The 13,806-nt window shown below is 33.8% G+C and overlaps 1 protein-coding gene across 1 annotated transcript in view; it reads right to left on the bottom strand.

Annotated features, from left to right (window-relative positions):
• The window catches only part of LOC140147448 (vascular endothelial growth factor receptor 1-like), a 66,459-nt gene that overhangs the window by 24,294 nt on the left and 28,359 nt on the right, over positions 1 to 13,806 (bottom strand). Inside the window, exons 6-8 of the mRNA XM_072169225.1 lie at positions 13,181 to 13,492; positions 12,178 to 12,344; positions 2,562 to 2,748 (exon numbers count right to left, since the gene is read on the bottom strand). Coding sequence (XP_072025326.1) covers positions 2,562 to 2,748; positions 12,178 to 12,344; positions 13,181 to 13,492 — 666 coding nt within the window. The remainder of the gene's footprint in view (positions 1 to 2,561; positions 2,749 to 12,177; positions 12,345 to 13,180; positions 13,493 to 13,806) is intronic.

The following is a 13,806-nucleotide window of genomic DNA, read 5'->3' as shown; positions in this document are numbered from 1 at the left end:
TCCCCCAATGTTGATGCCTGTATGAGGGTTTCTGACCAAATTTACCTCATATTTGGCCATTTTAGCCCCCAAAATGCCACTTTTTGTGCGCTTTGTGCGCATATATTCCACTTTTGCACCAATTTTCACCAGTTTAGCTTCAATATGGCAAAATTTTTCGTGCACTTCGCGCGCATTTGTACCATAAACTTATTCTGTTGCCAAAAGGGGCTAGATTCCCTATGCTTCAAGATTTTTTTCCAACCCCGTCCCCCCAATGTCAAAAAGAAATCTACGCCACTGGTGTCCTTTGCTTTTTTGTTTTTCGCACCCCAAGATCTTTTTGATGATTTTTGCACGGTATAAATATGCTCCATTATTATTATTATTATTATTAAAACAGTATTACAGGTCATTTCTAGAATCAGAAAGTAATAATGTGACTCTGATGTGCAGAAGATAAGGTTTAGGTGTGTTTTTTTTAAATTAATTTGATGAAGAAATGAATACTGACTTTAATTATTTTATACAGTTGTACCAACCAAAAAGCAATGCAAACATCAGTGACTAGTATGACTACTAAGATATTGTATACATTGTACTAGTACATAATTACCCATCATGGATAGGTACATAAAATACAGAAAGAGCATTCGTTTTACATGGATTACACACTCAGATCGTTAGATCATGTGAGCAACATCAGCAATATTGCGTAATTATGCTTTAAGTATGCATATTTGGTATTATAGCAAGATAAAATGCTTTTAAGATGCATGCAGAGACTGTGTTGAAAGATGCATGCTTGTATGCAGGATTGCCACGTAATGCTTAACAATCAAGATTGAAGAGCAGCCCAATTTTCATCTTTCACTGGCTTCACAGGTGCAGTATATGCTATATTTTTCTAAGCTTTTTGCCCAAGCAGCCCAATTGGGTGGTTTAATAATGACCAGGCCTGCAAGAAAGTGTTCTGAGCCACTAGGGACTGGCACACTGTTTATGAAATATGAAATTCCACTCATAAACACGGCATTCCATTTAAAATCTACACCCACTTATTTGCCTGCTTTCTAAAAAACCATCTTCCACAGAAAAGGATTTTTGATGACTAACCCAATACATTTTGCACAATATTATAATATGCATTGAGAATCAGTATTTCAACATTTAGCCAGAACTGAATCAAATGAGAAAAGCCTGAGTTGCTCCTATCCTCTAGATAATTGTATACATTATGACAATTGCAAGCAAATTTGATATCATACATAAGCTATAAATGCATAATTATTTTAAATTCATATCAATTATGTACGTTTTAATATTACTAGAACTAACCTTATTTAAGCTAATGATCACATTTGCCTAAGTTCAGTAAGCTTCCGTACCGGATATGTATGTTCTTGGTTGTTGTTGTTGTGTTAATTGTGTTGTGCTGTGTTGCTGTTGTTTTGTTTTTGCTTTGTTTTCGGTTTGTTTTTGTTTTTGTTGTTTTTTGGGGGAGGGGGGAAGAGGTCCCTACCTGATAGCAACTGACATTTTCCACCTGAGCAACTTCAGCTTTCCAAGGGTGAATTTTTTATTTAAAAAAATACATCAAATCATGCTTTGAAAGCATTTTAATTCTTTGAATAAATCTCTGGAAAACAGCTTTCTGAGCCTTTTCTTGGGCTAGAAATTTTAAACAAAATGAACAATTTTAGCAGAGCCTAATAGTACCTTTAAACGAAACTACTAAATTTAATACAAAACATTCAGTGTTTATATTGAAACCGGTTGTCAGGAGTCACGCACTACTAAAGGTTATATCCTTTCAAGAATGCACAGTGCATGCCTGTCTACAGAGTGTGATTTTGTTATGTTGCATAATAACTCATAATACAAAAATAAAGTAAAGATTTTCATTCCAAAATAGTAAAAATACATAGACAACTTCAAAGTTAGACATAAACAGAACTGAATATTCTTTGGGCATTTATAACTGCTTAATGCAATTTAACAAAATGTGTATAACAAAAACAATTAAAGCAATAATGTGTGATTTGCATAAACAATAGATTCCTATTTTAATATTAGTTTTTACTGATCACATTGTCCCCTCTTAATTGCAAGCCAAACAAATGAGGTAAAGAAAAGAAAATTGCAAATTTCATACAGTGTCTATACAATACATGTATTAGCTCACTGATCGTATTACATGTATTATTGTGCGGAGCTTCACACAGCTGGGGCATAAGACGTACGATAAATAGTGATATGAACACAATTTCTACATCACTGATTCAATGATGCATGTACACATGAGCTGACATTCACGAAACGTGTTAGCAAGCACTCGATCTGTGAACTCTGAATAAAACCAGAGATCTACAGATTTAATACAAACAATTTTACTGTAATTAAAGCACTTCAGGCTTAGTTTTTCACATGGTATTTTAGTACACCACTGGGCATTACAATCATGCAAAAAATTGAGAGTGTCGCACACTGTTGAGCAAATCACACATTATGGTTTTCAACAAACATAAAAACAAACAAACCAAAACATAACAAGTCTAATAGGCAATTAACACATAACTTACCTAGCACAGTTATGTCAGTTGATGTATTAGCTTTTCCAGCAGCGTTGTATACCTCACATATATATGTGCCCATATCATACATACTGATATTTTGGATGTGTAGAGTCTCGCAGAACAGCTTATGTTCATCCTCAAGTTTTTCGTCTTTCTCTCTATAGTAATTACTCTCTTCTATAAACTCTGGATGCTGAAAAAGATTGGATAGTATTCATGTTGTTTTCCATACATATATAATCCATAAAAGCAGTGTCATAAATATAGGGGTTGGGGCATACTTTTTGTCTCTTGGAGGATCAACCCCAACAGGACTCATGCAGAACTTTACAGTAACAGTGTTCCACAAATGGCTTAAATTGCATGTTTTACTGAGCATATAAATTATCATTATCATATTTGGTAAATGAGCACCTTTAAGTGAGATTCCACTTAACGGGTTCAAATTGACTACAAAGTAATAGCCCTGTTACTTGAAATTGTACCAACGTCCATCGCTTTACCAACTGGGTTAATGCTGAGGTTGAGACCTGGGGGCACTCCCACTTTGGAGGTGACGCGCATACATGTAGGGCTGTTAAGACCCCTTTTTCAGCATCGCTGTCACCCAAAGACCCCATATTTTTTACAAACACATGCTCTGTCACCAGAAGACCCCATATTTATCCATTTGATCTGTAAAGACCCTTAGAAGTTCAATTTGAACAGCAACTTTCATTTATCACTGATTTTTTTACTGATTTTTAAAAATCAAAGAAATTTGAAGCCATTTATATAGAACTAGAAATTTGATGTTCAAGATTTCTGTGGCGTTGTTCCCGCTCTCACCCAAAGGTTCCATTTCAAAAAAAGGTCATGTTCTTACCCAATGACCTTAAATTTTTTACATTTTGCTCTTACTGAATGCCAAAAATCATGCTCTCACCCAATGACCACATATTTTTTACATTTTGCTCTCACATATTGAAGTGCCCCCACCCTCCGGGGTTGAGACAACACATTTGCAGGTTTACTTGTTCATATATATTAACTATGTGTATCGATGATTTGCTCAATCAAAACCCTTTTTTGGATGGGGCTCTTCATGTTTTAAAAGCACTCGATAGTAAGCACATATGCTAGCTATTAAGTTTTTACGGCATAAACATGCACAAATATTTTGCACAACTCTTTCACAGAAACAAAGAACATATCTGCAATATTAAAATGCACTGAAGTATTTGACATAATATGACATTGTAATCCATTCCGAGATCCTAGTCATGTGGAATATCCATTTACACTAATCCCTACCCTGATAACATAATCAAATGTTCTAAGAACAGCAGAATCATAGTGTCATTTTCTAGGTATGATTATCATTAGGAATATGATTGATAGCTATTAATGCAAATGATTTGTACCACATTTGCCTTCACACTATGTATGAACTAAAGCTTGAAAATGAAGTAACCCGATATTTCTAACTCACACATAGTAGCTGTCTAAACCAATTTGAGTTACTACAATGTATACTGTGTTTTAGTAGGTAATTCATTAGTATTTTGGAATAAGGCCAATCAAGATTTATGCAAGAGAGAACTCATATAGTGAATCAAGACACAATTACCAAGATGATGCAAAATGAGCATCCTATTATATTATCATTAAAGGGGCATTTCGTGATCCACAGCCTCATCCCCCCACTTTTCTCAAAAAAAGTTGAGATTTTTATATCACTGGAATACTCTGTCTACATAATGTTTATGTACAAAATATTTCTTGCAGATTAATTCGTTTAGCAAAGATATCGTGCAATTTGAATTTCGTTCTGGTGCACCAGAACGAAATTACAACGTATTGTCTATGGAGCAGTGTAATACACATAATCATGCATAACTCGCAAACGCAAAATCGGAATCAACTGAAATTTTGGGAATATGCTTTTTTCGTGGATATGTACTGAAAAATGTCATAAAAAGAGGATGCTAGGATCACGAAATACTCCTTTAAGAGTGTGAATTTTATTTGTTCATTTGTTCATTCATTCACACTTTTGATTCATTCATCCACACATTCATTATTCATTTATACTCTATTATTCATTTATTCATTCATTCAGTCAGTCAGTCAGTCAGTCAGTCAGAGTCTACAGTCAATCCGGCAATCAACCAAACAGTCAGTCAATCAGAGAGTCAATCAGTCAGGCAGTCAGTCAGCCTAAGTCAGTCAGTCAATTAGTCAGTCAGAGCCCCGGGTCAGAGTCAGACAGTTCTTAGTCAATCTGAAAATAAGTTACTTTCATTCATTCATTTGTTAATTCAACTTTTGTTTATTTTGTTCTTTCATTCTTAATTCATTTTGTTCATTTCATTTAATTAATGCATTTACCTGGTTTTTTTTAATTCATCCAATATAGCTTGCATGTGTGCTTGCTTGCAGCAAGTTTGCTTTCTAATATGAATATCTCGGGTAGCAACATTTGCACAGTATTTTTTTCTGGGACATGAGAGCATATCAGACATTGAATTGCATTCTGAATACAGGGAATGTCCTTCTGATATCAAATCATTTTGATTTTTTGAAATTCGTGATATAATACAAATTTTATGTTAAAATTTTGTATTTTTGTTATTTTTTATATTTAACAGTCCTCAAAGTAAATTTAACTAATCTAATGATATGTACTTAAAGTGTATGTAGCTGGGAGGAAAAGTCAAATCTTGACCTTTCATATTGAAGGTACACATTTTTTTAGGTCTTTTGGGGGAAAATGTGTATCTTCAATACGAAAAGTCAAGATTTGAAATGATTGTCGGCTTTTCCTCCCAGCTACATACTGCTCATTCTACAAAATCGGGTGCCAATCCACTGTAAAAATTGAAAAAATAAAAGTTGTTCAAAAAGACCTGCTTTTTGTGTTTTTTAAGAGTAAATGTATCACTACTTTCAGATGTAAAAGATTGCCAACACCACTTGTATATTTTTCTTTCAGGAAGTCATGATGTTTTTTAACACTAGAACTCAATGTAATGTGAGCTACATGACCGGCTACAAAAGACTTACAAAATGGGCTGCTTTTACTTAATCCAAGGTCATAAAAAGCAAACGAAAGATCACTTGAGTGAAATGTAACACCAATTTCACCATTTCATAGAAGTTTTAAAGATGCGTAAATGAGTGCGTAACGTAGCTCACAGTAACGTAGTTCACGGGTTTTTAATGTTTTTGATGTGATTTGCGAACGTTAGAACGTTATGCCCGTTAATTCTAATATAAATGGGGTTCGATCACTGGTACCTATCACATATTATTAGGAAGTACTTGTTATACAAGTGCATACTATGGAATTCTGGTAACTTAGCTCACCAATCTTAACATGGTCGGTCAAAATTTCAATGTTTACAAAATTTCTATGCCAAAAATACTACAGCATTACGATTTTTACTGTGATTTTTAAAAACCTATGAGTGTTTCCTTTCAAAAGCCGCAAACTACGTTGATATCTCTGTCTTACGTCTTTCCAATAATGTGTGTTAAAAAGGGGTAACGTAGCTCACAGCGTTTTGGTGGAAAGTGCAATTTATTTTAGAATTACACAAAGACGTTTTAATCACTAAAAAATAATGTTGATAAACAATATGATGGCACGTTATCTAATTAAAAAACAACAAATATGTAAAGATTTCGCATTTATTCAAAGAAAAAATTAAGGGTCAGATTTGACACTTGAGCAGTGGAAACGCATTTTTAGCGATTTTTGAGCCTTTGCCAGGGTTAATCAGGCTGAAGAAAGCATTTAAAGTATGGAAACTATATATGTCCGTGTAGATCTCATTGAGTTCTACCAGAAAAACAACATATTTGATGCCCCAAATGCTCGACAAAGTGTTTGTGGACCAAAGAATGGAAAATGGGCTATTGGCACCCGATTTTGTAGAATGAGCGATACACTTAAAGTACATATCATTAGATTTATAAAGTTTATGTCGAGAACTGTTAAATATCAAAAATATCAATTCAAATTTGCCATAAAATTTATGATTTGCAAATTTCAAAATTATTTGAATAGTATTAACACCAGGTGATGAAACCTGAGCCTTCAGGTAAATGTCTCATTTAAGCATTTGGTCAGACCATCATGATATGTTAATTAGGGTCAGGGGTTACTAACCCGAACCCTAACCCCTAACACTAATAACCATAACCCTTGACCCTAATTAACATATTGTGATGGTCTAGATGAGACATCTACCAGCCTTTGGATTGATCAACAGTCATGCAGATTGACATTGGAGTGTGCAACTTACTAACTCTGCCTTACTCACATATGTTTTTTCATTCCAGATCGGGATCCAGATATGTTCAAACATAGTTCATATTTATTGTGAACAGCATAATGAGCATAAAATTCCATTATCTAGTCCACGACTCCATCGGCATGACATCACCTGCGATAGATGGCTTCATGATTGTTTTTGGCTGTTCTATTGCACGCCCTCTGACATAAATCACATAACATGCCGTAAAATTAATGCCTCTTGGTGAAATACTTATTCCGAAAGATTGATTTCTTATCAGGGTAAAGCAACTGCCAATAAAAGAAAAAGCAAAATTTATATTTTCTATGCGGAGAAAATTAACTGGAACTGAAAGCTCCTGTACAAACTAATGGGGATTTTGTGAGTGTATCGCGAGTGGAATAACTCCAATCGAGATAATGACACCCGAGTATTCTTCTTTGGATCCTTACCCAAATCAATCCAGATTATTACTACACACATCTACTCACATGGTATATTAATGGATAAATAATGATACTATGAGGAAGTGATGACTGTGTAATGCTATTAATGCCCACCATCAGCTTGTAAGGAGTAAATGTCTGCAAAAACATTAGCGCCTATTACACATAAATCTCAACAGGTTATTGACTCCCTTAATGTTCTCTGCATGATTATGGTATTAGCTTCAGGTCTGTGTTTTCTTGTGCCACACACAAACAAGACAAGTAAAACATGTCTAATTTCCAAACATGTTTGAGCTAGTTGTAGATTTCCACATGCCTAAGCAAGGGGAGATATTAAATAAAATTTTGCTTGTATAAATTCTTTAACATTTAGGTATTGCCTATAAAAAGAGAGTATAGAAGCTTGTTGGAAAAAAGAGAGTATAGAAGCTTGTTGGGGAAATATATAATTTAAGGGGTGTAACCTGATCAACAGATTCATCTCTCACTTTTCTTCATCAAAACTGAGATTTTGGTATCAAAAGAAAGCTCATACAATGTATTTTTTTCATTACTCCAGTCAGGTAAAATTTAACACCCAAGATATATTTAGAAATATAATTTCCTTACTAAGTCAATTTGTTCCTTTTTGTCGAATACTGCAGAGAACTTTGAATAACAGACACATAGTGGACAAACCAACATAACAGAAATGGGTATTGCATCATCGGATAAAGCAAAATCAGTTATTTCTTGAAATCACTGATTGAAAGTTACTACCAAAGATAGCGTTCGATTAAATTCATTTGATAGTACATTGTTTTTGTAACATTATAAATGCCATTCTGTGTATAGTGGTAGTGCCACAGGGGGGCATGGGGGAAATCCCCCCAGTCAGAACTATTGTCCCCCCTTTTGTGGTGTTTCCCCCAGTAAAAACTCCAAGTTACGAAAATTTCCACTTTTTCCACGAATTTTGCACAAAATTTGTTGATTTCCCCCCCCCCCCTGAAATTCATTTTTGCCCCCAATTTACCTCCCTGAAAAAAAATCCTGATGACACCACTGTGAATATGGTCCAATTCAATGGAATTTGAGGATATTGAATAGATTCCACGTAATTGAATGGGCAAATGTATGGAATAAATAAAATAATGTTGATTTTATTGATTTTTGTTGTAGGTTTCCACATGCTTAAGCAAGGGGAGATAGTATTTCCTAGATGATATTACATTTTGTTCTGCAGCACTGTACTTGGAGTATTAAATAAAATCATCATGTAACCGTTACAGATCACTAAATGAATCTACTCGATGCTAATCAACCATGACACCTCAATAATGAAAAGTGCTCTGGCATGACAATAAATTCAAAGTACTTTGCAGTGCACTTGACTTGATGGAATGAAATATGGAATGAACCTCAATGAAGTGGTTAGTTCAGATACAAGTGGTATCCCTAGGGACACCATGCTCACATAAAAAACCAGGAAAACACTAGGCCTATATTTTATGTATATAGCAATTTGGGAAGATGATTCTTGAGGAGGTCACTTTATCCATGCAGTGAAATAAACAAGCTTCAAAGTCAAAAATTATTACTTTCCTTTGTCAGAATGAAGAACATTTTTGGTAGAAATTTAATCTTTTTGTATCTATAATTGAAGATATTATCTTATTAATTCTGATTATATTAATAATATTAATCTTGAATTTATGGCTTATGCTTTATTTCATTTTAAATTTAACTACCCCCTGGGCTGGCAGCCTTATATTTCCTTTGGAATTTGGAATCAGCTTCAATCACTCAAATTAATTTTCTTTTATGATACTTGTGTTTTAAGACCACTGCAGTTGAAGATACCTCATCATGCAGATTGATCCAGATTCACATTGGAGTGTGCACACATTTCCTAACTCTGCCTTACACACATACATTATAATATTTTTTAGATCCACCTGCACAATCCAGATCAACACAGATTGGTGTGTTTGTCTTTGGTTTACTCATTTATAATTTGTAGTTAGTAAAGGTGGTGTAATGCTTCATCAGGCTTTTACTTTTTATCTTGTTTTTGTTTTTTTCCAAGCCATAATGTATGATCTAATGATATGAAATTTGTTAAATGTTTTAAAAGCTGAATTTTTGGCATAGTTTTAATGTTAACACATGTCCCAACATCATTACACCTAAATGAAATCATCCAAATGTGTATGTTTGTGAAGTCAACACAATTTTGACATAATATACAGACATTAATATAATAGCCCCTCCCCCCCCCCCCTCCCTCCCATAGAACTCATTGCCAAAATAGCCACTGGAGTTTCTTTCACTTTCCCTTGTTATTTCAGCTTAAAGTGGACACAAACGTTTCCTGACAGTTATTACTAATATTATTTCAGTCGTTTGAGTAAAGAATAACAAAATTCAAATTGATGGAAATGGCACATTATGGAAATAGATGGGTAGGCCTATAAATAAATATGAATGAATTAATATGAATACATTTGTTTATATTTATGGGTTGACCTTTAAATGTATTGATACAAACTATAATTATGCTGTAAATAAGCTTTATGTGCTTCCTGTTTGATTGTAAATCAATTCAACCTTTCTTCCTTCTTTGTTTAAGCTTGTTTGTTTGTATGTTTGTTAGTTTTTCTAGTTACTTACTTAAACCTCTCATTTCACTCCATCACTCATTCATCATCACAACAATAAATTCAATTACATGTATGTATTTGTTCAATCTTTACCTTTTTCCTTTCTTCTCTTTTTCCTTTCTTTTTTTCACTCAGTTGCTTTTCTTATTCTTTATCTCTTGAAAAAAATGAGTAATAGTACCTATTGCTTGGATTCAAATTACCTTTTTTTTTCAAATATCAAGATCCCCACCTAATAAAACACCTTACACTATATCCCTCCATTTCCTCTAAATGTAGCAAATAGCCCGGGCAAATAGGCATAATATGACTTTTCGCCAGCCCATAGGGCTGGTACCTAATTCTGAGATGGGATTTGTGTACACTAAATATTAGCTAAGATTATAGCCTTCTTCTATTGGTATGAATTATTTTTTTACTTCTTGTGGTGGAAATGTTTTTGATGTCTGCTAATTCGATTTGCAAGGAAAAGAAAGTATGTTTTGCCGTTTCAACGAACGAAAACGATTGAGTATTGCCAAAGTTATGTTTGAATTAATTATGACTTAAAAAGTTATCATAGGTTAGGCCTACATAAACTTGTTCAGCAATCAGCATATCAAAAAATGACATGGTCAACAATTAGTAATTAGCGGGAATGATCACTGAAGCGAGGTCATATCAGTGCACTACTGAGCATAGCATGATGTTTGGTTGCCTGTGAGTGCATAATTGATTATGTTGATAACAGATCTAATAATGTTGTAGAATCAAAATCTTCATTATATGGACCACATTAAAGTCAAAGTAATTATCTATCCTATCCTGTATTGTTTTATGGATAAAATTTACTCAAAATGTTATTGATGATATTATTGCTATCTTTAACATCAGTTTTGTCTTTTCAACGGGAAAAATCCAATGGAAAATTAAGTTTTTAGGGGCTAGCTATAATATTGAACAATATATCCCATATTTTGACATGCACTTATAGAAAATAAATAAATTATTGTCTTACTTTATAAATTATAAATACTGTAAAATGACACATAACTAAAGTGAGGCCACTTTCTATCTTTTTATTGATTCATAAAATTACATTAAACAAAATGATTGAAGACTGAGAAAACACACAATGCAGACTATTACAGAATGGAGTAGGTAAGATGCCATGTCCATAGCTTTGCAGGAGTTTCGGACTAACAATCAACACATTCAAAAAATACAGTTTAAAAGTGAAGATTGTAGTGAATGAACAGTCCTTTATCATGTGCTTGCCACTATCTACTTTATAGTAAACTATACATTGCGAAATAATATATAATCATTTTAAAGTAAAATGTGCATGTAAGTTGAGTTTACATAGCAAATTAACTAACAACTGCAGTGTATTTCTTTATTTTAATAATAAGCATGGGTAAAAAGCAGTAAAGACAAAAATACAGAACAATTTGGAGTAATGAATTAAAGAGTTGACAGGAGTTATAGGAGTTAATGTTTTTTGCTGTTTCGTGTGTGCGTTCTCACCATTGATGGTTTGGTGAACTGTCATGTAACATGGATGTAAGCGTGATCCTAAAAATGCCTTTCACGGTGACCCAAACTATTTACAAGACATCTTCTGCATTGAGGCTAGGGAATTTTTATTATAATCTGTCATCTTCACACTACAGAGTCAGTTATTAATGGTGCACCACTGGCTATTGATTGTAAGTCTTATATCATCACTCTACTGAACAGTGAAATACCAAAGGTGCATTCTGAGCCCAATATCAATTATAGGATCAGCCATAAATCTTCCTCACACATGACACTTTCTTCAGAAATCTGATATACGAAGGGGACATGCCGATAGATTGAACTTGTATTTTTTTCACTGTAGGGGACATATCCCATTCTTTCCATTCCATTATTTTCCTCAGTAAGAGACATGCATATATCAACAATTCTTTATACTTTTTTCCTGCAGGGGACAAGGGGCACTGTTTTAGCATAAAATTAAATACTTAATTTAAAATTTGTTATTGTTGATGCATTAGACGCATCAACATCAGCTCAAGTGCATTATTTTGTCTAATTTCTCAAGCAATGAGTAACGCACATTCATTAACCTATAACCTATAAATATCAAATTACATTACATTACATTACATTACATTACATTACATTACATTACATCACATCACATCACATCACATCACATCACATCACATCAACTTTTGATGTCAACGTAAGTGCATGTCGAAGATAAACTATATATGATTACTCTTACCTGTTGTGCTGGATAGAGAATCTCAAACTGTGGGTAGAAATCACTGGTCAAACGGTTGAGTAATCTCTTCTCAATTGACACTTCACACGTAATGTTGACCTGGGTTTGACCCTTGATTGTCACTTCATTACTTGGATAAATTATTGGGAATAATGCACCTTTGTTATCTGAAAGGTAATGAAAAATATGTTCACAATGGTTCAATTGAACAAAAAGTGAAATAGTAAATAATTACTATCTTGCAATGAATCAAACATGGGAACTAACAATACTTGTTCACTATATGCTGTCATTTGCACTGTAGATATGCATATATGTGTTACCATGATGTAAACAATTTAAAATATTTGGCCCAAAAAATGATATTTTCACTTTAAATCGCACTATTTTGTTAGTTAAAGAATAGAAATGTAAGTTGCTGCTTGATTCTTTGGACTTAAATAATGAATCCTCAGCAGTAAAACATTTAAACAATGGGTTCTTCTGTGCCTCATATATTATTGATACATTGAGTGTGAAGGATATGGCATTACCATTTATTTCTTAACTTTATTCTTGCTAACAATTAAAATGAAATTCTATGTAAGACTTATAAAAGCTATAAGATCTTGTTACAATGCACTGGATAAGATAAAGTATGCTGTTGCAAAGTAACATGCAACTTGCCAAAGGCCTACATTACAATAAGTGTCAAAGGTAATGCTTTGGTAACAGTGTGAATCTCCCAATGATTGCAATTTTATAATCCATTGTAACTTTATATTTGAAAATAATGTCCTATAGTGAAATCAAGGTAGGGAGTAGTGGCACCAGAATTTTTTTAGTGGGGGACATGGGGGGCAAAGTGATTTTGAAGGAGGGGAATGCAAACACCAGCCACTTGTTGCACAGTCACTTACAGTAGGTCCTATATACTTTTATTCAAAACATAACATTCACTTTATGCATGTATAAATATAGTTTCAGCAAGGAACAAAAATATGAACAAACAAACACAACTTACCACCAACATAGAGAAGTACAAAGTCAATGGTTGCAGCATCCGCAACCACAGCCGAACAGATGAACTGCAAATTGGGAATAATTTTTCCTTCTGCGTGCACTCCAAAAGTGAAGCCAATCTTTGGATCGTAGTTGAAAGTTCTATTATTTGACAAATCATAGAAACTTGTAAAATCGCCAGTAAGTGAAACAAACCTAACTTCTGTTGCATACTTTGGATCGCTGATGCGACATGGTACAGTAAATGGCCGATCTGGATATACTTTGACAACAGTCTCATCTCTTGTGACTGGAAGAAATAGATTCCCTGCATCTGAAGAGAAATAAGATCAAAATATCATGCGGCATTCATCAATTATTGATAGTTGAAGAAAAGAAATACACCCGTAGCGAGCAAAAAAATCAGGGTTTTTACGCTTTTTTGGACAAAAAGTCCACTTTTCACAAAATTGCCCTCCCCTTGGAAAAAGGTCCACTTTTTCAAAATCAGCACCCCAAATGAAATCCTGCATACGGGCCTGACCCTAGGTGTAAACTGTTATTGAATAAGTATGTCTAAATAAAACAGCACAATAAATAAGGTCACATTTCATGACCTTATAGCCAAAGTGACAATCAAATTTTGAA

Source organism: Amphiura filiformis, chromosome 3 (genome assembly GCF_039555335.1).
Source record: "Amphiura filiformis chromosome 3, Afil_fr2py, whole genome shotgun sequence".
NCBI lineage: Eukaryota > Metazoa > Echinodermata > Ophiuroidea > Amphilepidida > Amphiuridae > Amphiura > Amphiura filiformis.
The sequence above is the reverse complement of the archived record's forward strand: the minus strand, read 5'-3'. Positions and strand labels throughout refer to the sequence as shown.